Genomic DNA, 26,832 nt, shown 5'->3' with positions numbered 1-26,832 from the left:
AGCTCACAAATGAGGTCTCACCTCCTACACCTATGAGAGGCTGAGCTCGGGCTTCGGGAGGTCACCCATAGGTGATGGGCGTCGTGATTAAGACTTCGTATAAAGCTTCCCTCTCCTTCCCTGTCCCATCCGTTTTTTTTCTGACTCTAATTCCTCTCAGTTTTGTGTTTAGCTTTCTCATCACAAATAGTCTCCAGTACAATTGAGATTCCAAGAAGGTTGCCAGGGTGGAAGGCCTTCAGTTCCATAAAAAGGAAAGATAGTAACTAAAAACGTATACATGTATGCACAGTCTCCCTCACCCGTTCGCTTGCCTGGTCTCTAAGCATTTCCCCTTCGTCCCACAAATAGCCCCAAGAGACACAAAGTTTCAGTGTCGCTCACTCTTCCTCCTCTTCCTCCCCTCTTTCCTCCCCACCTCTCTCCTTCCTTGGCACACACCATCTTTCCGGCACATAGCAAATCACGGGAGTGTGCTGCCTCTGCCCGAAGGCCACATGGCTTCTTCCGTGCTTCCCGTTCCTCCCCTTGCGAGCCCGGGTGACTGATGAGAAGCACGCACGGGTTACAGTGTTGGGCAATTACTCCTAGTAGCGGCGCACAGGGAGGCCGAGGGAGGCCAAATATGGCTTTTTTCACCCACCCTTCCAAAAACCAAACATCGTGCGCCAGAGTAAATATAAGCTGCGTCCAGTGCCTGAACCCTAAGTGACACCAGCTCTGGTGCTGACTGCTCTGTCTTCCTTCCTTCCAGCTCCTCTACAAGTGACCTCTCCACCTATGACCATGCTTACCTGAGGCGGAGCCCTGACCGGTGCAGCTCCCAGGGCAGCATGGAGAGCCTGGAGCCCAGTGGGGGTTACCCAGCCTGCCACCTTCTTTCCCCCGCCAAGTCCACCAGCAGCATCGACCAGCTCGGCCACCTCCACAACAAGAGGGACTCGGCGTACAGCTCCTTCTCCACCAGCTCCAGCATCCTGGAGTACCCGCCCCCTGGCGCCCCAGGCCGGGAGCGGTCGGGCTCCGTGGACACTTCTGCTCCAGGCGGCCTCCTGGAAGGGATGCGGCAGGCAGACATTCGCTATGTCAAGACCGTCTACGATCCCCAGAGGAGAGTCTCCGCAGAGTACGAGGTGAACTCGTCAGCCCTGCTCCTCCACGGGAGGGAGGCCCCAGCCTCAGCAGACAGTCAGGGCTATGACAAAGGGCATCACGTTCCTCGGGGCCGGAGAGGGCCGCCCCCCTCCTGGAGCCAGCAGGGCCCCAGTTCCTTGGAGGCGGCCGTTGACAACCTGCCTCCGAACGTGGGCGCCCCGCTGCCCCCGGCTCGGAGTGACAGTTACGCGGCCTTTCGGCACAGAGAGCGGCCCAGCTCTTGGTCTAGCCTTGACCAGAAACGGTTCTGCCGGCCTCAGGCAAACTCTTCTGGCGCCCTGAAATCTCCCTTTGTGGAGGACCAGCTGCATACTGTGCTGGAGAAGAGTCCCGAGAGCAGCCCCCCGGTGAAGCCCAAGCACCATTATCCCCAGAAGGCCCAGCCCGGCCAACCTCTGCTGCCGACTGGCATCTACCCGGTACCATCCCTGGAGCCACACTTTGCCCAGGTGCCTCAGCCCTCCGCGAGTAGTAACGGCACGCTCTACCCTGCCCTGGCCAAGGAGAGCGGATATACGGCTCCTCAGGGCGCCTGTGACAAGACAGCTACCCTTGATGAGAATGGAAACCAAAACGGATCTAGCAGACCTGCGTTTGCCTTCTATCAACCCCTAGAGCATGAATCTTTGTCCCTGGTAGAGAGAACACCTGAAACTCCAGTCAAATGTGTCCCCGTCAAAGTCCATTTCCCTCCTGTGCCTGAAAACGTGAAGGATACCTCCCTGAAGAAGCGTCTCACACCTCTCCAGGGCAACAGCCCACATCCCAGTGAGAGAAAGAGCCCCCACAGCAACAAACCGGCTTCTAACTACCACCCCATCCAGTCCCCCCCGGCGCAGGCCTGGCCGGCGGGCGATGGCAAGAGACCTTCCAGGCCCCCAGAGCTTTGGGAGGGTGATTTCCAAGAAGACCACAATGCCAACCTCCAGCAGGGGCTGGAGAGAGAAGGCCTACGCCAGAGCCCGTCGAGCAACTTTGGCAAGACCAAGTCAGCCTTCTCCTCCCTTCAGAACATTCCTGAGAGTCTAAGAAGGCAGAGCAGCCTGGAGGTAGGAGGCAACCCCAAGGCAGAGGGCCCTGGAAGGAAAGTGGTTCCTGATCACCGGAGCCATCCGGACAGGCCGGTTTCCTGCCCTAGGCCTGAGGGGAAAACCAGTGCATCGACCTCTTTCCCACTTTCAGACGCAAGGCAGGAGGAGCCGCCCTCCCCGCCGCACCAGCAGACATCCAGCCTGGGCCGGAGGAGGCTCAGCTCCAGCAGCACCTCGGCTCTGCCCGGCTTCCAGTACGGGAAGCCCCACTGCTCCGTGCTGGAGAAGGTCTCCAAGATCGAGCAGCGAGAGCAAGGGCGCCAGAGGCCCCCGAGTGTGAGCAGCTCCGCCAATGGCTACGCCTACAGGCCCGCCAAGATGGCCCCGCCTTCCAGGAATGACTTCCAGGAGACAAACGCCAATGACCACTTTTCCGAACCCGCCGAACCCCTAGGCAATGGGGAGCACCACTTCAAAAACGGGGACCCGAAGCCGGAAGACGTTTCCTGGCAGCCTTATGGTCAGCAATTGAAGAGGGGTGCCGAGGGCAGCCGGGGCTCCCCACTCCAAGGCAGTGAGCCCCCGAGGCGGGACACCCACCTGCTCCGCAGCCAGAGCACCTTCCAGCTCTGCAGCGAGGCCGAGGAGGATGCCAGGTGGCGGGACCACAGGCCGGGCACCCCCGAGTCGCCGGTGCTGGACGCCCCCTTCAGCCGCGCCTACAGGAACAGCATCAAGGACGCCCAGTCCCGCGTGCTGGGGGCCACCTCCTTCCGACGCCGGGACCTGGAGCCCGGGACGCCGGGGGCTTCCAGGCCCTGGCGCCCGCGACCGGCCTCGGCCCACGTGGGGCTGCGGAGTCCGGAGGCCCTGGTATCCGCCTCCCCGCACACCCCACGGGAGCGGCACAGCGTGACCCCGGCCAAGGGTGACCGGCCAGCGCCCCCTGTTGCCCGGAGGGGGCCCCGCCGGCGCCTGGACCCCGAGCAGAAGAAGCGCTCCTACTCGGAGCCCGAGAAGATGAACGAGGTGGGGGTCTCGGAGGAGGCGGAGCCCGCACCCCTGGGCCCGCAGAGGACGGCGCTGCGCTTCCCGGAGAGCACGGTGGCCGACCGGCGCCGCATCTTCGAGCGGGACGGCAAGGCCTGCTCCACGCTCAGCCTGTCGGGGCCCGAGCTGAAGCAGTTCCAGCAGAGCGCCCTGGCCGACTACGTCCAGCGCAAGACCGGCAAGCGGCCCGGCCCCGCCGCCGCCGGAGGCCTCCAGGAGCCGGGGCTGCAGGAGCGCGCGCACAGCACCTACCTGCAGCCCGGCCGCGCGCCCGAAGGCCCCGGCCTCACCTCGGCCGCCAGCCTCTGTTCCCTGCGGGAGCCCAGCCTGCAGCCCCGCAGGGAGGCCGCCCTCCTGCCGGCGGTGGGCGGCGGTGGGGAACCCCCACGTGGGGCCCGGGATCGCAGCAGCTCCTTCGCTGGCGGCCGCCTCCTGGGAGAAAGGCGACGCGGGGACCAAGCCCAGAGGGAGCTGCTGGGTGCAGCTAACAGCGGTGGGCCGAAAGGCACCCAGAAGATGGACAGGACCCCTGGGGAGCCCTCCTCCTGGGGGGCCGCGGCCGGGAGGGCCGGGAAGTCCATGTCGGCTGAGGACCTGCTGGAGCGCTCGGATTTCCTGGCGGTCCCTGTCCACGTGAGGTCACGGTCATCTCCCACCACCCACAAGAAGCTCCAGGTAGGTGCAGCCAGCAGATCCTGGGCATGTCCTGTGGGCCCTGGAAGCTGTATTGCTTCTCCTCTACCCCGTCCTTCCCCCTTCAGTGCTCCTTTTACATGCAGAAGAGGAGCATTTGTTTTCAGGAGATCATTTCTTTCTCAGTGCCCCTATCTGATAGCCTCACAGAGACAAAGATAAATGTGGATATTCATGTAGTTATATAGATGTCTTAAATAGATACATAAATCTTACATAGGTATCTTTATATGTTTGTGTGTGTGTGTGTATACAATACATATTATATATAATTCATTTTAGGAGGTCACTAACCTCTCAGTGCAAGAGTGTGTAGTTAGGAAAAGTTAGGGATTATCTTTTTTGCCTTTTTTTTAATTCAAGGAATAGAGGCTGTCTCGAGTTTTAAATATTTTAGCTTTTCACCCTCTATGTTTCTGTTGGACTTTTGCATTTGCAAAATAGAATTATTGATTTTAAAGGGTTATTGAGTCCCAGGCCCTCAGCTAAGTATGCTTTACCAGTACATTTATCTCATTAATCTCCACTATAATCCTATGCAGTAGAGCATATTATCCATATCAAACCCCTGTTTCTCTGACTCCCATCTGAGCTCTTTCTGTGCACTGTCCTGGTGAGACAGGAGAATGAATCCCAGACATTTCAATTCTCAGATAAAAGGGTTTTCTAATAAAGGCTCTAAACTATGCAAAGATTGTGAAGTGCTTTCCGGGGGAAATTTCAGGCAGAGCTATGAATAGACCCGAGCTCTCTGACTCCCAGGCGTCTATTAATTTCCCTAATTCTTAGCCCATCCTCCAGCTCCACATTCCACTGCCGATCAATGGCCTCCCTCATGGCTCCCTTTCCACCTAAGGAGATAGGAATTCACATATATGTTAGCACAGTGGAGACCATCCCTCCATTCCCCCTCTCAAATTCTGTTTTTCCTGGCAGAGAAGTCAAGGATTGGGGGTTGTGTGTGGGAGGCGGTATTTGGAGGAAACAACTTCAGACAAAGAAAGATTCAGTCATTACTGCCTGAGAAGTATGTTTACAGCACTGCTTCTGAAACACACATACACACAGCCTTCTGAGCAAAAACGCTGTGCCCTCCCAGGTATTTCCTGTTCAGGAATATTCAGAAATACTTTCTCTCCAGTATAAACTCAAACACACACAAATCTATAGAGGCAATCCTCCATAAGACTTCACTAGCCATTTTCCTCCCCCTCAGAATGAACTGAGCTCATTTCCACTCCTCATCCTACCACTAAAACCCTTTTTAAAAATTACTTATATTTATTGATATGAGAGAAACTTTGGTTTGTTGTTCCACTTATTTATGCATTCATTCGTTGTTTCTTGTAAGTGCCCTGACTGGGGATCAAACCTGCGCCTCGGCATATTGGGACAATGCTCTAACCATCTGAGCTATCTAGCCAGGGCACTAAAACACTTTTAAATCCTTATATGTAACATGCAGTTGCAGCTAGTTTGATGGGCTTCAGTCAATCAGTGCATAGCTACAGAACAAACATTTTCTTCATTTTGCTCCACATGTTTTAAAGAAAGCAATGTTCAGGCAAAAACTGGATCCTCTTCTGGTTATTTTTTTTATTTTTATTTTTTTTTAGCCACCACTAGGTGTCATCATCCTCTCTTGGGGAATCAGTTAGATATGGATGTTATTTTGCCTTCCCTCCACAAATAATTTCTCAAACCTGGTAAAGTGGAAAATAGAGCTAAAACATAGGTGGTATAGATTTCTCCAAACCCAATTACATACTTTATATCATTTGAAAAGCTTTTTAGAAAGACAACTAAATACAGAACGTTATTTAGGCACCCTGTTCAATAAAGAGAGTACCATATTTAGATAGTATTTAATTTGGGGAATATGACACCAGAGGAGGAAACTGTTTCAAAATTAAATATGTTATCTGTGCTGTTTTGCTCCTACAAATTCTGCAAATAGGTTACCATCCCCCAGATTGTAATTGTGCCAAGACTGTTCTTGAGGTTCCTTCTTCATCAGCCAGATCTTGTCTGCCCTGGGACCTGGTCATGGCAGTGTCTGATCCATTTTCTTCATACCTTATTTGTAGAACTAGTTAAAAACAAAGCAAAAGTAGTCTCACCACATAATTATTGTGGTTATTTCAAAATGTTACATTCTTTTCTTTTTAAAAAAATTCCAGGAACTTATCATTAAGAATTGGTGAGGGCATTAAGAATTTTTCTGATCTCAGCTTCAGAGAATTCCATGATATCAAGTGACCCTGTAGAGCAAGCATGTCAGACTCGCAGCCTGCAGGCCAATGCCTCGTTTAAATAACGACATGCTTACTGTAGAGACCATCCATCTGAGTTAAACCCAAAATATGGAGTCTATTCTGGTGCTGGCTCAGTCCTCGGCGTCCTGAACAAATGTTACTTGTTCCGTCCTGCCGGCCAGATGCTAATAGAGCAGGATTTTACAAGCTTTGGGCAAGGATTCAGCTCCTTTTCAAAAGTTTATAAGGACAGTTTCTGCCTCCAAAATAAGGTCAACATGGAAATAAATTCCTCTGCTTAGGAAATTGATGATTCCTTGGCCTGAAATAATGACTGCAGAAGGCTGCCACCACTTGGAACCAGAGACCTACTCAGATACTCCGCAGGCCTGGCCTCTCCTTAGCCGGCTGTGGTCCACCCTGAAACACGCAGCCTCCCAATACCTCTCCTTCCATTCCTGGTCGTCGCAAAGATGTAATTGCTGAAAAGTGGATGTTAGTGATGGAGCTGACGGCACAACAAATTCTTGCCTATTCCCTACCTTTAAGAGACTTTGGAAAACAGCTTTTCTTAAGTAGCTGGGCACTACAGAAAAATATTCAAACATTTCTGCCTCTGAGACAGAAATTTATACCTCTTCACAGCATAGATCTAAAATGCAGAAGAGGCTATAAAAATAAACCTGTGAAGAAGTAAGATTCCTAGTGAGGAATTTTTTTTTTTTTTCCAGATGCTGAGTTAGAGGCTTCTCTGGTTCTCACTGTATTTTCAGAGACCTTTGTTTCTGATATGTAACACATTCACCATGTGATGGCGAGCCGGACATTTAATTGCTGAGGAAATGGCTCCATGCATGGATTCTGGAGAATGCAGCTTGTAAATCATGTTTAGCACCTCTCAACAAGCACCCATTCAAGCTTGTGGATAAATAACAGAATCAACTTTCCACAAAATGTAAAATTACAAACAGCTGCTAATAACCAAATGTGTACTATGTGCCAGTCATTGTACTAAGTGTTTTTATAAGTATGAAATTAATTCTGACATCTATGCACAGAGGTGGATACAGTTGTTATCCCCATATTAGAGATAAGGGCACTGAGGCACAGAAAGGGTAAGAAATTTGCCCAAGTCCTAACCGGTTTGGCTCAGTGGATAGAGCATCGGCCTGCAGACTGAAGGGTCCCAGGTTCGAGTCTGGTGAAGGGCATGTACCTTGGTTGTGGGCACATCCCCAGTAGGGGGTGTGCAGGAAGCAGCTGATCGATGTTTTTCCCTCATCAGTGTTTCTAACTCTCCCTCTCCCTTCCTCTCTGTAAAAATTCAATAAAAAATATATTAAAAAAATAAATAAATAAATTTGCCCAAGGTAGTGGGAGCAAGGTTTTGACCCCATACTCTCTTCGAGTCACTATAGCATGCCGCCTCCTTAAATAAAAAAAAGGTTGAGGAGCAGGGAGGGAGGTGAGAGTTAAACATCTTCTATGTAAAACTTCAGCCAATGAATTTATTTCATTTTAAAGTGTATTCATTACTGTTATTTACCTTTTAAATACCATTTTAAGATTTTTCAAATGGATTTCTAATTCATTTTAGCAGATACTTGACACTGATATTCCGAAGTAGATGAATATTGTTGTCTTCATATTTCATTGGTCACAGAGATATTAGGATTTCTAACTCAGAACCCAAAGCAAGAGTGAGGATTTGCATTCAACAGGCTTTAGGTCTATAGGCTTTAGGTATGCTATGCCTAATGAAGAATAAAAAACCAGTAAGTCAGTCATCAGAAATCAGGAATAATTAAAAAACAAACATTTATAACTATTTCTTCCATAGTCCCAGCTTTTCTCTAAATTGCCCTATACGTACTGTACACTTCTTACCAGTTTGTAGCAAATCAAGTCTTCTTTAACAGTGAACATATGCCTAATCCAAACAAGTAAATACAACAGAAATTTATCCTCCTCTGGCTTTTACTGGATTGGGAAGGCATTTTCCTTCTGTCCAAATGGTTTTGTTTTTTTAATCACCACCCAGGGACGCATTTTGTTGTTGTTGTTTTTGTTGTTGTTTTAATATATATATACTAGAGGCCTGATGCATGAAAATTCATGCACTGGAGGGGGGGATCCCTCAGTCCGGCCTGCCCCCTCTCACAGTCTGGGAACCCTCAGGGGCGGGAGGTGACCTGGCAATCAGGGGAAGGCAACACCCCCATCACACCTCTGCTACTGCCACTGCCAGCAGCGCAAGCCTCAGCCGGCCCTGGTTACCTGAGCCTCGGGAGGCCCTGGGATTCTGGACAGCCGCCATCCAAGGCTTGCCTGTGCCTCAGGCCAGCCCTGGGAGGCTGGGCAGCTGACATCTGAGGCTTGCCTGTGCCTTGGGCATCGGCTGGGCAGCCGCCATCCAAGGCTTGCCTGCATCTCGGGCCAGCCCTGGGCGGCTGGGGGCCTGAGGGGACTGGGGAACTCCAGAGGCAGGCACGTGGCAAGGTCGGGCCCGCCTGGGGACAGGCCTGGCTTTGCCGTGCACCTGCCGCCCCAGCAGGGCTGAGGGGACTGGGCGCCGCCATCTTTGAGGGCGTGGCAGTCAATTAGCATATTCCCTCCTTATTAGCTGTGGGCACCACCATCTTTTAAGGGTGGGGCAGTCGATTAGCATATTCCCTCCTTATTGGCTGTGGGCGTCGCCACCTTTGCGATGGTGTGAGGGTCAATTAGCATATTCCCTCTTTACTAGATAGGATATTATTCCAGAGAGGAAGGGAGAAGAAGAGAGAGAGAGAAACATCAGTGATGAGAGAGAATCATTGATAGCCTGCCTCCTACATGCCCCCCACTGGGGATCCAGCCTGCAAACTGGGCATGTGCCTTGACCGGGGATCGAACCATGATCTCCTGGTTCATAGGTCGATGCTCAACCATTGAGCCACGCCAGTTGGGCTGAGGATATGTTTTTATTGCTCTCTAGAGAGAGGAAGAGAGAGAGACAGACAGATAGACAAGACAGACGGGTTGCACTCTCCTCTGTGCACCCGACCAGGGATCAACCCGGAACCTTTTTGGCGTGCATGACGATGCTCCAACCAACTTTTATTGACAAGAGATTTAGAGAGTTCTCTCGACAGCCTATTACTGAGTCTATCTTCCTTTATTTTACCCACGCTAACATAAATATCAACTTAAGCTCATACTATAATTCAAAGGAAATGACAGAATGGAAAACTCTATTTAAAAGTTATACTGTGTTAGGAGCTTAAAGAGGACCTACAGGCTTCCTCAATTAATTATTGGCAAAGCTTCACATTCATGTCAACGGCGAAGGTGCAGCAGGAGGGCTTTAAAAGGACCACAAGGTTCCCTGGAGAGCAGGAATTCCCATTCCCTAAAGTGGTCATTGAGCAAATCAAAGACATATTTTCTCGAAGCACTGATGTCTGATCGCATCCACCTCAGCTACCACTCAGCTTGCTAAAATTACAAAGAAAGACCCTGTGTTTTGAAGTGATCATGGTTTGAATCCTGGCTCCTCCACCTACTTAACTGTGTGGGTGGGTAAACTACTTAACCTTTCTGAGCTGCAATTTCCTCTCCTCTCCCCATTGTTCTCGATTAAATTACAGAAGAAATGGCATGTACCTAACACAACGCCAGGCTCATAATTTGAGGACTGTAAGGAATTTAGCAGAGTGTCCGCTACAAAGTAAATGCCCAATAAGGGATAACTGCAGTTACTACTAATCTTCGAGTGTTGGTTTCTTCTTTGTGCCTACTACCTTTGGCTCTTTTATTGCTTACTAGTACCTGCATCACTGACTGGGGGTGGGGGGAAAAAACGGGGTGGAAAGCAATGAGCTCTTTGGACAGATTAAGTGACGAAATAATTGCTGAAATTAAATGAGATAATGTGTGGACTTAATTTCTTGTTTTCTACCTGTCTCCTAGTAGCATAAATAATTGAGAGCTAAATGTTTTATCATCAATAGCAACATTGTCTTCATCAGGGACTTATTCACCTGGGCAAAACTCTATCAAAAACTGGCCTAGGATCCTTTCAGGAAACCAATAATACCCTTATTAAGAACAAAAAGAAACATGTAATGACTACCTGAAAAGGCCCAAAGATATTGATATGACATGTGGGTAAAACATTTTCAAACCCAGAGAGAACATATTTCAGCTTGATTACACGTCAGATTCATATCTTCTGGAATTATAAGTCAGAACATCGGAGGTTTTTGCTAAATGTCATGCACTATCCTGTCATCTCCCGTATTTCCTATTGCTGTTTCAGAAAGTTGGCCCTTTGAATTAATTTTTGTCACTTCAAGGGTAGAAGTTGTTTGGAACCCTGGAGATAATTATCAGCTTTCTGTTGCTTAGAAAGTGCCCTTGTGAGGAGAAGCACTTGGTGAGACAGACTGAGGTTGAAATCCTAGCTCTGCCACTGAGACCTTGGGGGAGCTATCCTCTTTGTGCCTATGGGATCCACAGTCCTTCCTGGGGCTTTGGGGAGAAAAAGAGCGCCACCATGGTGCCTGACAATAAATAGCAGGCCTCCAGTGACTATTCTGGCTCCTTCCTGTCTCCACCCCCTCAAGTAAATTTGTTGGTAATAATGCTGTGCCTTTCTTGTGTTTCAGGATGTGCTTTTGGGGGAAGACAGTGACTCTGGTCTAGTGAAGGATCCACGTTACTTGGCTGGCCCTGGACCCAGGTATGGTGCTGCCCTCTGCCTTACGCATGCAGCTGGAGTTCAACGTTTGTGTGCCTCTGAATAAGGAATGGAAATGGGATATTACGATGTTTCATTGTGTCCTGTGTGCCTTCTCCACTTGTCTAGGCTGTGGGGAACTTTTTTATTTATAGATAACTTTCTCTAAAAATGACAATTGTTCAAAGTAGATTTTGAGTGTGTGCTGGTAAGGCAACGCTTGGCTTCTCATGAGCTTCGCATCAGAATAGTTTGTGGGTATGCGCTTCTCATGCTCACCTGTGCTCTCACACACGGGGCCTCTCTCAGGTGACTGATCTCTCCCAGTTCTGTGTGCAGAGGGCCAGCCTGGTGACTAAAGTGCTCAGAGAGGAATGAGCATTTCATGAATGGCTTCACACAGGGAGGCAAACTCACAGGAAGCACCTGAAGTAAAAAATAACAGTCCTAAATCATAATGTCTAGGCACTAAAGGATATACTATGACAGAAAAAGTCATTTTAAAAATTTATCATCAGCCCTAGCTGGTTTGGCTCAGTGGATAAAGCGTCGGCCTGCAGACTGAAGGGTCGCGGGTTTGATTCCGGTCAAGGGCACATGCCCGGGTTGTGGGCTCGATCCCCAGTAGGGGTTGTGTGGGAGGCAGCCGATGGATGGTTCTCTCTCATCATTGATGTTTCTATTTCTCTCTATCCCTCTCCCTTCCTCTCTGAAATCAATTAACAAATTAAATTTTAAAAAAATGTTTATCATCAAAATCATTTCTCCCAGGTAGTAAAATATAATGGGCAATTATTTAGAATTTTAATTTTTTAACTAGTCACATGGAGCTGAATAAGCAGAAAATTCCAAAGAGAGTTTTCCCTGAACCACATGCCTATGTATATATAGTTTTAGTGTGGCGTCATAGAGTTAGCTTCTATAATCTACTTACTAATGATGGTGCATTTAAACCCTCCCTACTACCTTCCATGTTTTCCAAGCCAGTACCCTAATTTTTATTATAATTCATGCAGTCATTGTTTCCCTCTTTTTCTTTATTCACCTTCTCAATAAATCACCCTAAAACTGTCACATAGGAGCAGCCAACATGGTCAGGAAGTGATGTTAAGTTACCACCTCCACTGCCAAGAGCAGCCTTCCACAGTTCTGTGCTCTTGCTCTGGTGGCTGGGCCTCACGTGAATAAGTATTCCAGGTGAGGCCGAGGACTTTGGTTAGTTTGGGGGCATTAATTAAACGCCAGAGACAAAGGAAAACTATCAGTGAACTAGAGCACTGCCAAAAGAGAACTGGTCTGAAGTCAAAGGTGAGACTAAACTCAACCATAAAAAAATCAAATAGCTCATTCATAATCAGGGCTTGAATAACCCGGCCTGTGTGGCTCAGTGGTTGAGCTTTGACCCATGAACTAGGAGGTCACGGTTCAATTCCTGGTCAGGGCACATGCACCGGTTGCAGGCTTGATCCACAGTGTGGGGCATGCAGAAGGCAGCTGATCAGTGATTCTCCTTCATCATTGATGTTTCTATCTCTCTCTTCCTCTCCCTTCCTCACTCTGAAATGAATAAAAAACATACTTTAAAAAGCTTTTGAAAAAACAAAAAGGATTGGAATAGACATTTCTCCAAAGACGATAGTCAGGTGGCCAACAAGCATATAAAAAGATATTCTACATCACCAATTATTAGAGAAATACAAATCAAAACCCCATTGAGATACCATCTCACACCCATTAAGATAACTATTATTGAAAAATAAAAGTGTTGGTGAGGATGTGGAGAAATTAGAAGTGCAAAAGGCTGCAACTGCTATGAAAATACTCCTCAAAAAATTAAAAATAGATCTACCATATGACCCAGCAATCCCACTTCTAAGTATTTACCCAAAAGAGTTGAAAGCAGTGTCTTGAAGAGATATTTTCATACCCAGGATTACAGCAGCATTATTCAATAGCAAACAATCCAAATGTCCATCAGTGGAAGAACAGCTGAACAAAATGTGGCCCATTCATACAGTAGGATATTATCATACAGTGGGATGTTATTCAGTCTTAAAAAGGAAGGAAATGCTGACACATCTATGACATGGATGAACGTTGAGGATATCATGCTAAGTGAAATAAGCCCGTCACAAAAAGGCATACTCTGATTCCACCTACGTGAGGTATCTAAAGGAGTCAAATCTATAGAAACAAAGTGGAAAGGTGGTTGACGGGGCTGGCGGAGCGGGGAAGAGGAGTTGTGGCATACAAGGTACAGAGTTTCAGATCTGCAAGATGAAGAAGTTCTGGAGATCTGTTTTGCAATGACGTGAATGGTTAAAGTAGTAAAATTTATGTTATGTGTTTTTTACCACATGAAAAGAATGCTATGAAGGGGGGGGGGAGGGGATGAGACTAATTGGTCTCAAACTCCATTCTTAAATATTAGGATTCCTGGATACAGATCAACAGATGCTTGCCTTGCACACTCTGTTATCAAAGAGACTCAAATGAAATCTTTCTTATCCTTTATCCTACCTTTTGTTCTTGAAAAAATATAAAACAGTCACCAAGAAGAGGCATTATCAACCAAATTAAGCAAGCATTTAACTCAAATAATACCTTCAAAGATTAAACAAACTAAAAGCATGATCAAGGTTTGCTGGGCTGGGGATAGGGGCTATCCTCTTGTATTATATGCTTTAGTGGTGTCTTCCCTAAAAAGCCTCAAGATACAGAGGAAGGAAGATGAAGGTACCCAAATTAGTCACAGAGCATCCGATTCCAGTGGACTCCATGTCCTATCGGAGGATGCTAAGTTTAAAAATGGTTTATATTGTACAGTTTAAAGAGCAGTTGGTAGAAGAGACATTGTTCAACAGACATTTACTAACAGGGCACTGTGTGCCAAGGATGCCAACATGAATGAGACAGGCAGTGCCGAGCACGCCTCGCGAACCTCCTGCCTCTGGGCTTCTCGCATACCCATTTGCGTACCCGACGGGTACCGAGCAGCCGATCCTAGATAGTGAGAGCGTCCTGGTAAAAACAAACAAATAAAACCACCTCTAAGTGAAAAGGGTCTGTGATGGAAAGGCAGAGGTTGCATCTGAGAAAGAGTGAGAAGGAGGGAGGGAGAGAGAGATGGGCCCCTCGTTCAACTATCTGCATTTGTAAAAAAAACAAAAACGAACCGGCACTAGAGGGGCTAATTTGGTCTCTGCGGCCTTTTCCTTCAGTGTGCTGCATTCCCCCTGCCACAGGCACTCAGACGATTTCGTGGCAGGCCTGTGCCTGTGCCTGTGCCTGTGCCGGCCTCGGACTTGGGGCTGAGCCATGCTCCCTCAGGACGCGGATCTGCACAGTGAAAAGGGCCATCTGCTCTCCAGATTCACTGGCATGCTAGTCAGGAATTTACAGAGGATGGTGGTTTGCTGGAGATATCCTTTCTCCTCACATCAACTCTTGCATGGCCGGCAGGCGGGCAGTGCTGCGCACTCTCATTTTCTCTGTTTTGTCCTCCTTGTTGTCCTCTAGAACACAATCACAAACGTATTGGAAGTCGCTGGCGTTTCCTTGGAGCCTAGCTAGGGGGTATTTGTTTAAATCACCATGTACCCTGTCTGTCCAATTTTGTCAGTCTTTCTCCCCAGGTAACTGCTCATCAGCTCCTTAGGTGAGAACCGCTCCCCTTCCTCTTTACCTTCCATTTTAAGAAATGAAAACACTAAGAGACTAAGAGAAAGTTGTAAATAAAACCTTCAAATTCAGCAGCCCCCACAGATGCTTTCCGAACAGACCTCCCCCGCGGGACCGCAGTGGGAGAGAATGAGGTAGCATTCTCGTCCCCCGAGGCCGGAGCTGGCTCCAGAGTAGGCCTCAAAGCAACTGAAGAGATGTACCCACTTGTTTCTTTCCTTCTATAACCTGAAGCCTGTCCTCAAAGCCACCTTTTGTGGGTGGTGAGGGTGGGAGGTGGGGGCAGCGAGGGAAGGCGAAGTCAAGCAAATGCCATGTGACATTTCCCTGTAGGAGGTCATGCCTGTCTGGCATCTTATTTAAACTCCATTCTTTGCATGAGCAGCTGGTGGGGGAGGGAGAGAGCGTGCAGCTTCCCTGTCAGTGCCTTTCCCGTCTGTGCCGTGAACCTGGGCTCGGTGATGGCTCCTTTCTTCAGAGCCGTCGTGCTTGTGCTTGTGTCCTGCTCCAGGTCCCTCGGTTGTCCAGGAAGAGGCGAAGAAGAGATGCTAGTGCTCAAACACCAGCCCAGCCCTCGATGGGGCGGTTCAGGCTGCAGAGCAGTTGGTGCCTCCATTCCCAGCGACTGTCCCGGACAGCCGGACCATCAGAGGCCGGCCAGCAGGATGCCCTGCCCCAGGCCACTCCCCACAGGGCTGCAAGGGCATCTCACAGACACCAGGGCAGGACCACTGACCCCCCTCAGCTCCGCTCTGCCTTCCCTGGTCCCCTCCAGCTACTGTCCACAGGCTGCCGGTGATCAGCCGGCCGGGAGGGACGGTCAGCCGGGCCAGCAGCCTCTTCCGCCCTGCACCCCAGCAGGGACTCACAGAAGCAACGGCCCCAGCCTGGCCCAGCCTCCCCGTCCTAGAGGCCATGAGCCCCACAGCCCAGAGCATGGGGCAGAAGAGGGGACGAGGAAGCAGCCTCCCCCACCTCGCGTGAAGTGGGCCCACACCGTCCGAGAGAACAGCCTCCCCAAGGAGTCTTGCTCGCCCGACTTAGCAAGCCTGAAGCACTATAGAAAACAGCAGAGCCTCCCAAGTTCAAGCAGCACTTCCGACCCAGACACGCCTCTTGGGGTCCCAAGCACTCCAGGGAGGATCTCCCTCCGAATATCGGAGTCTGTCCTGCAGGCCTCCCCACTGCCTCGGGAGGACTACGATGACGAAGTGTTTGTGAAGGACTTGCACCCCAATGCCACTTCCCACCCCACATTCGAAGCTCTCCCCTTACCCCCACCCCCACCCCCTCCACCAAGCCAGGAAATCCTGGTGAATAGCTGGGACGACTTTCCTCCCCCTCCTCCCCCAGCTCTGTGTGAGGCACAGCTGGACAGCGAAGATGGCGTGGAGCTCCCCGCGAGGTGAGTGGGCAGATTGGGTAGGGCAGGCCCTTAGCTAAGGAGGAGAGGGTTTCCCTCACTAGTGAGAGGTTTTCACACTCCAGGCTTCCCAGACCCTCCAGCTTTTGGCCACTGGAGAGCCTGGTGTGGAGGGGTTTTATAGCTCAGCCCCTGAAGCTGGCAGGTTGATTCTCTTGTTACCTTGGGTGGTGGCTATCCTAGCAGTCATTGGGCAGCAAGGCGTGAGAGCAGTGAAAACGAAAGCCCTCACCCAGGGGGCGTAGTTCGCTTCTGTGGGCCCACATCAATAGCATCCCTCCTTCCTGCCCACATTCTGAATCGGTAAAGGAATGAGAGGTAAGAGGAAGGCATACAGCAGACAAAAACATCACTCGTGTTACTGAGAGAACGGATATGGAGAAATGGCTTCCATTCCAACACTGAGCCCCCAGATTAAATAGGTTTACCTGCCTATTCACAGGCCATGCCAGACATCCACACATACACATGTGTGTCTATTTTATATACAGGTTGTCCAAATAAATGTATATACACATTTTGAATAATTATAAAGGCAGTATTTGTTAAAATGCATTCCATTTTCAGAATTGAGCTATCAGCTGTTAAAGTGTGTATACATTTTGGGGGCACACCCTGAATAGATGGAGAGAGAGCGAGAGAGAACAAAAGAGCATGCCTAGAGGCAGCCTTGCTCTTAACTAGAAGAGCTGGACTATGAATGGTCCGGCTCTGGTTACCGTCGCTTTCCAAAGACACTAGGAAGGAATCAAGAGTAGGCCTGAAGGTCATAACACTTATGGAAAACCTGCTCTTGGAAGCCAGAAGAATGAGGAAGAAGCATTTCCCAACACACGCTCCTTAGGACAAGTGACCTTTCACAACACTGAATAAAACTCCAACCCCCACATTGCCTGCTATCACTCTAAATACCAGAGTGATTTACCACTACCCTCTGTCCACCTGGGCCCTGCAGACAGTTCTAGAATATGAATTCCTACTCGATGCATCCCCCTTAAAAAGTCACACGACCTCCCCATGAGCAATCAGTTGAAGGCCCTTAAGATGCTCGGAAATGTGACCACCTCACCCACTCCCACCAGTCCAGTGGTGACGGGTCTTGCACCTCATCCTCACCTTTCTATTGACTTTCTCACCACCTCTCTCTCTCTTTCTTTTAATGTCCAGTAGCTCCAGCAAATCTGCCAACAGGACAGTTGCCAAGGAAAGGCCCGTGCCTGGGGCAGCCCAGTTGGTTGGCCATCAGATACCAGCTTCCAGACCCCAAACTTCCATCAGAGGTTCCGAGGCCCACGGGCCCAGCCCGCCCCCCACCACGGGCCCCCGGCCCCAGCATGCTGGGCCCCTCGGCTGGCAGCCAGACCCAGGAAAGCAGCCTCCCGCTCTGACCCAAGGCCTCGTCCACGACCCACTCAGTGGGACTCGGGGTTTAGAAGACAGTGCCAGTCCCGGTCCTCAGAAGACGTCAGAAGACATCAGAACGGAGGTGCTGGCCAAGGAAATTGTCCACCAAGACAAATCTCTGGCAGACATTTTGGACCCCGACTCCAGGCTGAAGACCACCATGGACCTGATGGAGGGTTTGTTTCCTCGCGATGGTAACTTGCTGCAGGAAAACGGCGTCAAGAGGAAGGCCATGCAGAGAGCCGTCAGCTGCCCAGGACACGAAGGCAAGAGGTAGGTCCCTGGTAATGTCCCCAAGCAGACTTACAAGTGAACTCCATCCACGGGTGATAAGTCTGGGGCTACTTACCTGATCTTGTCCTGCTTCCAACGATCCTGACCCAAGAGTGACATTTCCTGTCAGCTTTAGGGGAATGGCTCTGAGGAGCAGGAGGTGGGACAGACTGGCCTTAAGTTACCAGGCACTTGTAATAAATAATTACAAAAAATAATCCTATATAATAAAAAATTACAGGCACAAAAAATAATCCTATATAATAAAAGGCTAATATACAAATTGTCCCCTCTACTGGGAGTTCGACCAGGGGGTGGGGCCGGTGGTCCCTCCCCCCAGCCGGCCCTGCCCCCAATCAGCCCCCTCACCCTTATGGGGGCGGGGCTGGCCAACCTCCCTCGTCCCCTCTCCCCCCCTCCCCCCACCGCCCAATCAGGCAGGCCTGCCAGACCCACCTGTACATGAATTCTTGCACCAGGCCTCTAGTAACAATAATAGTGTTAATACTTATTCATGTTCTTTGCGTCAAATGCATTCATTTCTTTATATAAACATCATCTTGTTTAATCTTCAGAAGAACCTTCTGAGATAGCCTCCAGTTTTATCTTTATTTTACAAGTGAGGACATTGAAGCCCTGAGAAATTATGACCGTGCCCAACTGAAGTCAGAGAACATGTGAGCACTGGCACTGTGACCCTGCCTGCTCTCGAAAGGATTACACAGTGCCCCCACCTCCACAAGCACGCAACCTCCCATTCTCCATCAGTCACCTTTACGGGTACAGAGAGCCCCTCAGAGGGCAATGCTGAGGGGGAGCAAGTAGAAGCGGTGAGCACAACAGAGCCCCCCTCCCTCCCCCCCCAAGGCAGAACTGAACGGGCCTTTGTAAAAATGATGAGAGTCTAGAGACATCGATTTATACCACACTGACATTCACCTTTGAAGAGTTAGGGTGAATGCTCGTGTTCTAAGAATCAAAGAAGGTCTGACTGGGGCACACCCGTGGTTTTGTTCAGCCTGTGAGCCTCTGCCCCTGAAGCTCCCTGAGCCCCACATGTTACGGCCCCGTAACCTGTCCCAGCACCCAGCTCCAGGGGGCAAAAGGACCGTGAGCAGTCTGTGTTTCATTCTTTTGATTTTTCCTGGGTTATTGAATATCTTCTTGCATGTTTGATTTCCTTAAAGTACTGCTGTGGGAAAGATTTAGAGTAGTTTTATTTTCTTTTTAATTCCCAATGAAAACTGAATTGACAGATTGGAACTCCACAGTTAGTGCTTCCAGACTAAATGAACACAGAGAGCATTTCATCTAAAGTTGGATGTGCATTTTAGAAACTTCCAAATGATCTCACTAAATTACAAGAATGCCATATTTTGTTGGGAGGGGGAGAAAGAAAGAGTTATGTAGTACTTACAAGCTCTTCGATATCAGAGGCTTTCCTAATAACAAGGCCTGAACACTCAGTCACCTTGTCCATCCCTTCTTTTTCAGATTTGGCAGAAACGAATTGAGGTGAAGTTGACTTATCTAGGGTCATGTATTTGGCAAACATTTACTGAGCACCTACAGTATGCAAGACAATGCACTGGGTATCAGGAGGGGCCCAAAGATGGGTGTGCCAGTTAGCTCACCATGAATGGTTGTGGTAGGTCACAGCGAGGGGCTTCTAGTCACTTCATTCTGTTCTCTGACCACTTGCTGCAGATAGGTCAGTGTAATGTATAAGCACATCCTTAGCATTTCCCAGCATTGTTATTGAGAACCTATGTTCTCAGTCAGTTTAGACGTGAAATGGTCATGTGGCTGTTGCAGGAGGAATTTCAAAGGATGGCAGGTGCCATCTTCTGGTGGGAATGAGCATAGCTTTGTTGTGCGTGAGGCTGCAAATATCTATTGTGAGGTTTAGTTATCAAACGCATGAGAAGCCCACTTGTAATGTAATGAATATATCTGGGCAGCCGGGGGAAGAGGAGGCACATCAAAAAAACCCTTTTCCTGTTTTTTTAATTAACTGGATTAGATGTAATTATATTGCTTAGAGGAATAGTCCATCAAGCAGGGAACTAATAAAAAAGACTTGTGGGGGTTTTTATTCCACAGTAAAATGATGGTCTACATGTTACATGAATGTCATAGGATTGAATAGCTGAAATACCTCTCTGAGAGAGCCTACCCTACTTCCATAATCATTTATTCAGTGGGAAGTCTGAGAGGCAGCTTAATTATAGTAAAACAGAGAACACTCGGTATTAGGTTTCTCAGCTCCTCATTTGTTCCCCAGCCTTGAAAACCCCTGCTGTGGAATCAGTGAGTAGATTTCACACCTTATATTCATTGACCAGGAAGCTCCAGATTTCTGGGGCTTATACAGGATGTCAGGCTTAGGGAGAAGGAACATTGACAGATTCCAAGTAACAAGTATAGTATGCATCAGAAAGATAATGGTAAGCCTGGAAGAGTAGGAAATAACCTAAAATCTGAGGTACGTGCAATAGCCTTAAAATACTTCCACATCGAAAGGCTCCCCACTGTCTTTCTGTGAAATGGGGCGTCAGCATCCGTCTTACATTTATCACAAAAGGAGAACCATGCGGAGAGGTCAGTGACTTGCCCAGAGTCAATCAGTCCGCGGGCCTGATTCCCACTCCTCCCTTCCCAGTACCGCCTTTGGTGGTTTTCATCCCAAGTTTGCCTGGATTCAGGAGCTCTGCACATGGTTATCACTCACCAATAAGTATTGACTAGTCCGTTCATCCTAATTTCCAGGAAGTAATTGAATAGGATTTTTTACACATGTCTGAAGGGAGAGACCTGGTGAAATGAAGCTTGCTGGTATGTGCTGTGTATGGCTCTACTTTTTGTTCTTTATGACCCAGGAGTGAAGACAAGGAAGCAGTGGGCATGTTGGTCAACTGCCCTGCCTACTACAGCGTGTCGGCTCCCAAGGCTGAGCTTCTGAACAAAATCAAACAAATGCCAGAAGAGATGAATGAGGAAGAGGAGCAGGTGGATGTCAATGAAAAGAAGGTAAAGAGTCAGGACCTGTGTTTTGTTTTCTTCAGAAAGCTAGCCAGGGGCCTAGCAGGGTTACTCAGTAACGCCCCTTATGGCAAGAGGGAAAGGGGCCTGTCACGTCACCCATCGCGCCCAAACCGTCATTGGACCCCGGACGTGCATGGCGCTTTGAGCCATTTCCTCACAGCTCACCTGTCATTTTCACTTTTATAAATGACAGAAGTGAAGGTTAGTGGCAATTAGTTATTTCCTGAAGGTCTCATAGCTGGGACTAGACCCCAGGTCCCCGGCCTCCTCACCCAGCACAGAGACCACCACACTGTTCTCAAGGCCTGTGTAACTTCCATTCGTGATTCACGCGCAAAAGGAAAACTAGAAAATCTAGAAATGTTAAGGAAAGAGAGACTGGATCATGAAAAGACCCTTTGGAAAAGGTAATGTTAATCTTTAAATTCCCCAGCTCTCTTTGCCATATCCCCAGTGAATAATAACTTGAAGGCACAGTATTGGAATATAGCTGTTAGCATTTGATACTCTTACAGAAATTTTCATTGCTAACGTTTTTAAAGTGACCACACTGCTGCTGTCTTCCTCAAGGCCATGGAGATCTAAGCTGGCCTGTGCCTACAGGGGAGGAGTTCCTGCCACTCCCCTGTCCCTGCAGCCCAGAGGGGCTGCCTGACCCTGTGCTCACGGCCCTCAGCTCAGGCCCGCGTGCTGAAAAGGACTCTTTGTTAAGGCTTGCCTCTCGCTGAGTCTGGAATGTAAATGGTTCAGTGGTACCAATTCTAGGAGAAACTTTCTCATGTGATTCCATTCATTTATTTTAGAATATGTGTCCTAAGCCCTCGTGTTTATGTACTGGAATGAGACCACAGGATACAGACCCTGGGAGCAGGAAGTTGGGGGGGCAGGAAGTCTTAGGGGTTTAGAAGCACCTCCTTCAGTGGTCTTCTCCCTCCTGCTCCAGCTCAGGGGGCTCACAGCGCCAGGGCTGACTTGCTGAGGCAGCCACCGTGGTAACACACTCTCTCCCAGCCCAGGGTTTTTCCTTTGAAACATCTGCTTCATAGCACACCTCACATCCCTACCTCAGTGCTGCTGAGCGCCCCATTGAATGGGTCCTCTGAGTGGGGAACCCACCTTGCTCTGCTCTGTCTAGGTTTATCCCAGAGAGGGAGCTATAGAAACCCTATTACAGGTATCAGGCTGCCATGACATCTTTAAATAACAGAACATTTTACTTTTCTTATTTTTTTCATGTAGATATACCCTGCTTTACCATAGCAGTGTGGCATATTACTCATTGCTTTGCCCTCCACATCTCAATTTGATTTTTAACCTCTTTGTCATCACTTTATTATCACCCCCTCATTCTGAGGATTATGTGGCACAAAGTATTTTTGGACTGAGTATATGAAGGAAGAGTGGATTATTCCTCATGGGAAATAACATTATATGCCATTTATTGAGTACTTCTTATATTCTAGGTGTGAGCTTTTTTTTTTTACATACTGCTATATTATCTTTATTTTCACAAAACTGTATTGTCACATTTTATACTGAAGTAATTGGAATGAGTCAGACAAGACAAAGGGAATGGGGTGGGGAAAGACCTAGAGGTGTGGAAAAACATAAGGAGTGTGTGTCTTGAAGAAAGGAACTTCTGGTAGCTTGGTATTTTGGAATGTAAAACAAAGTGACTAGCCCACCCGGTGAGGCTCAGTGGATGAGCATCCTTCTATGAACCAGTGGGGTCATGATTCAATTCTCAGTCAGGGCACCTGCGCAGGTTTTGGGCTCAATCATGAGTAGGGGGCATGCAGGAAGCAGCTGATCAATGATTCTCAGTCATCATTGATGTTTCTATCTCTCCCTCTCCCTAACTCTCTGAAATCAATGAAAACATATTTTTTAAAAAGTGACTAAATTAGAAATGACCAAATTTAGAAAATAAAGGAGGACCACAGACAGCAGGAGACGAGGCTGGGAGGATCCCCAGGAGCCACCTCATGGTCACCAGGGGCTTTGTGTGAAATGCTGAAGGGTTCGATTTCTGCCTTCAGCAATGGAGAAACCTTGGAGAGTTTTTTGTTTGTTTTGATGAACTACAAGTTTATGAATGTGTAATAGAATTTTTGTTAGTGGTACTTACATCCCCCTCCCCCAAAACCCCCCCCACCACCACCACACTGGGCAGCCAGCCAGGCCCCTGGACATCCCTGTGCATATCTGACTTGTAAAGAGAAAATATGTGAACTTGACATGATGTTGAAAACATCTATTAATACGTTCAGCATAAAGTTGGAAGTGCAATTCTCCTCCTGATTTACAAGCTTTTCTAACAATGATTGAAATTAGCATTTTAAATTCCATTTTAATATATTTTCTATTTATATATCCAGCCTAGATGATGAATTATAATATTCCAAGTAAATATAAGTGTTACTTAAAATATGAAACACTTTCATTGTCTGAACTTCTGATATACATAAAAACTAAAGACAGTTTGATACCAACTCCTTGGCTAAACCCTGTCATATCTATTGGCAAAAATCTGCTTGAGCAGAGCCCATGATTCTTGATTCTGAAGGCAAAAGGTTTTGGCTTAGAGACTTAATGGAAAATTTCAAAAGGCGAAAAGAATCTGTTGTTCCCCGGAATTGGCTTTCCCCAAGAGATCAGTGGTGACCCAGATGGTTCTCAGCTGCCCGGTTCCGTTCCTCTTCCTTCAGTCTTGAAGCCCCAAGCTTCCCTCTGCTCTGTCATCCTTTCAGCCTGAAAAGCTCCCCTGGCGTTTCTTCAGAATGGGTCTGCTGGTGACACCTTCTTTTCCTTTTCCTTCATCTGAGAATTCCGCTGTCGTTCCTGAAGGATATTTTCACAGGGATTCTGGGCTGCCTGATCCTTTTCTTCCAGCATTTTAGAATTGTTGCTCCACTTTCTTCTTCCTTCCACGGTCTCTGATGAGAAATGCCGTCATTTAAATACTCGTTCCTCTCATATGCAATGTGTTGTTTTTCTCCGGCTACTTTAAAATTTTTCTTTATTTTTGATTTTCAGCAGTTTGATTATGATGTGGATGGGCCTGGTTTTCTTTGGTTTATCCTGTGTGGGTTTGCTGAGCTTCTTGATTATATAAATGTATGTCCTTCACCAAATGTAGGACGTTTTCAGCCATTATGTCTTCAAATATGTTTTGTGTGCTAATCTTCCTCTTCTCTTTTTGGGAGTCCGGTGACACGGCACAAATGTTAGACCTTTTGATATTGTCCCACAGGTCCCTGAAGCTCTGGGTTTTTTTTTGTTGTTGTTCAATCTGTTTTCTGTCACTTCTTTTGGTTGGATAATTTCTATTAGTCTATCTTCAAATTCACTGACTTGCCTGTCTCCATTCTGTGAGTGATTTCTTTTTTTAATTTCAAATATAGTTTTCAATACTAAAATTTGTATTTATATTTATGTTAGTTTCTTGTAGTGTCTGTATCTTTGCTGAGAACTTCTGCCTTCTTTTCATGTCATGGGTGCTTGCTTTTATCATGGCACATAGTTATAAAAAGTATTTTAAAGGCTTTGGTAATAATCCCAGCATTGGGGTTATTCTTGGTGTTAGTGCCTGTTGATTATCTCCCCCTGAATTGCTCACATTTCATCGGTTCTTTTTATATTGGGCGATTTTGTATTGTATTCTGGACATTTTGAGTATTATGCTGTGGGACTCGGGGTTCTGTTAAAATCCCCTGGAAAATGTTGACTACCAGTTGTATCCCACCTCTGGGTGGTGGTTCAGAGACTTTGCTGTGTCCCACACGTGAACCGTTCAGGGCTTAGCCTGGGACTTGGGCAGCTGTTTCTACCACATTCCAGTCTCAAAGTCTTTGCTGTGCGGCTGTGGGTCTGTCCCACACACGTGCAGCTTGAGGGTGAGCCTAGGACTTACGTCAGTTCTGCACAAATACGGGATCTTTTCCAGCTCTCAACTGTTCAGTGTCCCCCCACCCCCCACCCCACTCTCTGGCTCCCAGCAGCCCCTTTTCCTGGGCATCTGGCCAGAAAGACGCGTTCTCATGGTTCTATAGAAAGGTAAGTTCTAGCAACAAGTTTCAGCCCCCTGTGCGCTGTACCGTTCTGCACTGCTGGGGCCGCCCTCAACAAGAGAGAGAAAAGGTAGTGAGGACTCCCCTCGTGCTCTTTGGACCACGGGTCCTTTTCCCAGTTGCTCTGACAGAGAGAAGGGTTTTCCTCGGAGTTTAAATGCAGGAGCCTCCCCTGCACCGTGCAGCTCTGTTTACCTGGAGTCGCCTGTGGTGGGGGCAGGGCGAGGGGGAAAAAAAGAGAGACGGGGGTTCGAAACAGGAACCCTGTTTCTCGTCCTCTGGTTTTAAAGGCAGGGCTTTTCCTGGGGTTTTTGCTGCCACACTGTCTGTGTAGTTCTGCCTGGGGGCTATCCTCAGGTCAGAGGGCGAACATAGACTCACCCCCATTATGGATATACTTCGAGGCTGGCTGCCCTCTGGGTCACTGCCATAGCTCACTGTACAGAGCCCTCTTCTGCACCTAGGGACGCTGGCTGCGGGAAGCCGGGAGAGCGGCTTCCGTGGGTTTATGCCATCTTGGCCAGCATCGAGAGTCGCCCGCCCCCCCACCCCAGGTTTATCAGCCGGGAGATCTGCATAAACCTGCATTGCAGCAGCTGTGTGAGGCGGAAGCGAGGGCGGTAGGGAGGGTGTCACAGCCGTCCAGGGAGTGGCGGCACAGGTCTAAGGGCAACGCAGTAGAAGCAGTGAGAAACAGATGGACTGAAAAAGTAAGTAAAACAAAACCAGTACCAGATTAGACGTGAAGCACGGAAGAGAGGCGAGGGCCGAGGATGCCTCCCACGTTCCTGGCCGAGGTTGAGTGTCATGACTGAAATAGGAAAAGCGGGAAGGTCATTTAGGGAGGGAGGAGAATGAGCTTCGTTGAATTTAAAGAAATACTGTTTCTTGTGTATCAAAACTTCCCGATACCAAGAGACCATGCTAAGTGAATGGGACACCTTCCTGGCACCAGCCTTCCCGAAAGGAAATGGTGAAGAGCCGCTCTTGACAGAGGACCTCTGTATGCAGGCGGGTGCCCCAGGACCTTTCTGCTCTGATGGGTCACACCACTGGAGAGGAGGTTTGATTCCATTTCTGTCACCAGGACATAAACGGCCCCTGACTTCTCTGGGGGAAGTTCAGCTAAGAAAACAGCCCAGCGCTGCTGCCTGGATCCTCCCCAGTTTTTACTAGCAAGGGCCTGAATTCGCTGCCCCTGAATCCCCACCCTCCCTTCTTCCCCCTCCCCCCCCCCCCCCCCCCCCCACTCCGTGGCTAGGAGTCCTGAGTTACTCTTGTTTGAGAGGAAGACGGTCAATCAGCAGAGGCCAGCTGTGTCTATAATGACATATTGGCAACACTCAGCACCAGTTCTCGGAACAGAAGGTGAAGCTGGGGAGGGTGGGGGGATGGAGCAGGGGTGGGAACCTTTTTTTCTGCCAAAGGCCATCTGGATATTTTTAACACCATTTGCCATACAAAATTAGCAACGTAAAAATTAGCCTGCTATATTTGGTCAAACATTTAATTAACTCACCCCTAACTAATCCTTGCCAGGGCCAGACCAAATGATTTCATGAGTGGTGTCGTAGCCTGGATGCCCCCCACCCCTGCCCTAGAGGCATCTCCCTAAAATGAGTAGCGTGTGCTCTTCAAAGTGTTGCCTAATGTTAATGGTAGCACACTCACACTCTCACAAATACCCAGCATGTGTACAATAGCACACTCACAGTCACACTCTCACAAATACCCAGCATGTGTACAATAGCACACTCACACTCACACTCTCACAAATACCCAGCATGGGTACAATACTTTACATTTTCCAGAGTGCTTGTACAAGCTTTATTTGATGGGAGCTTCATAATACTCCTATCAGCTATTTTAATGCAGTGATTAAAAGCCTGAACGCTGAGCCAGAGGGCCTGGGTTTAAGCCCGGCGCTGGCACTTCCTAGCCACATGAGCTTGGGCAAGTTAAAGAAGTAAAACCTGGATAACAACAGTATCTCTCCCATCAGGTGGTTGGGGGTGGCAATGGACTAGTAAAA

General features: G+C 48.4%; 1 protein-coding gene across 8 annotated transcripts in view; it reads left to right on the top strand.

Annotated features, from left to right (window-relative positions):
* Positions 1-26,832, top strand: part of SHROOM3 (shroom family member 3) — a 159,760-nt gene that overhangs the window by 121,264 nt on the left and 11,664 nt on the right. For all 8 annotated transcript variants that reach the window (XM_079769569.1, XM_079769564.1, XM_079769565.1 and 5 more), the window contains 5 exons: positions 755-3,911; positions 10,834-10,907; positions 15,097-15,990; positions 17,176-17,685; positions 20,565-20,715. In XM_079769569.1, coding sequence (XP_079625695.1) covers positions 755-3,911; positions 10,834-10,907; positions 15,097-15,990; positions 17,176-17,685; positions 20,565-20,715 — 4,786 coding nt within the window. The remainder of the gene's footprint in view (positions 1-754; positions 3,912-10,833; positions 10,908-15,096; positions 15,991-17,175; positions 17,686-20,564; positions 20,716-26,832) is intronic.

Source organism: Cnephaeus nilssonii (genome assembly GCF_951640355.1).
Source record: "Cnephaeus nilssonii genome assembly, chromosome: 1".
In the NCBI taxonomy this organism is placed as follows: Eukaryota; Metazoa; Chordata; class Mammalia; order Chiroptera; family Vespertilionidae; genus Cnephaeus; species Cnephaeus nilssonii.
Note: the sequence above shows the minus strand (reverse complement) of the source record. Positions and strands in the feature narration are given on the sequence as shown.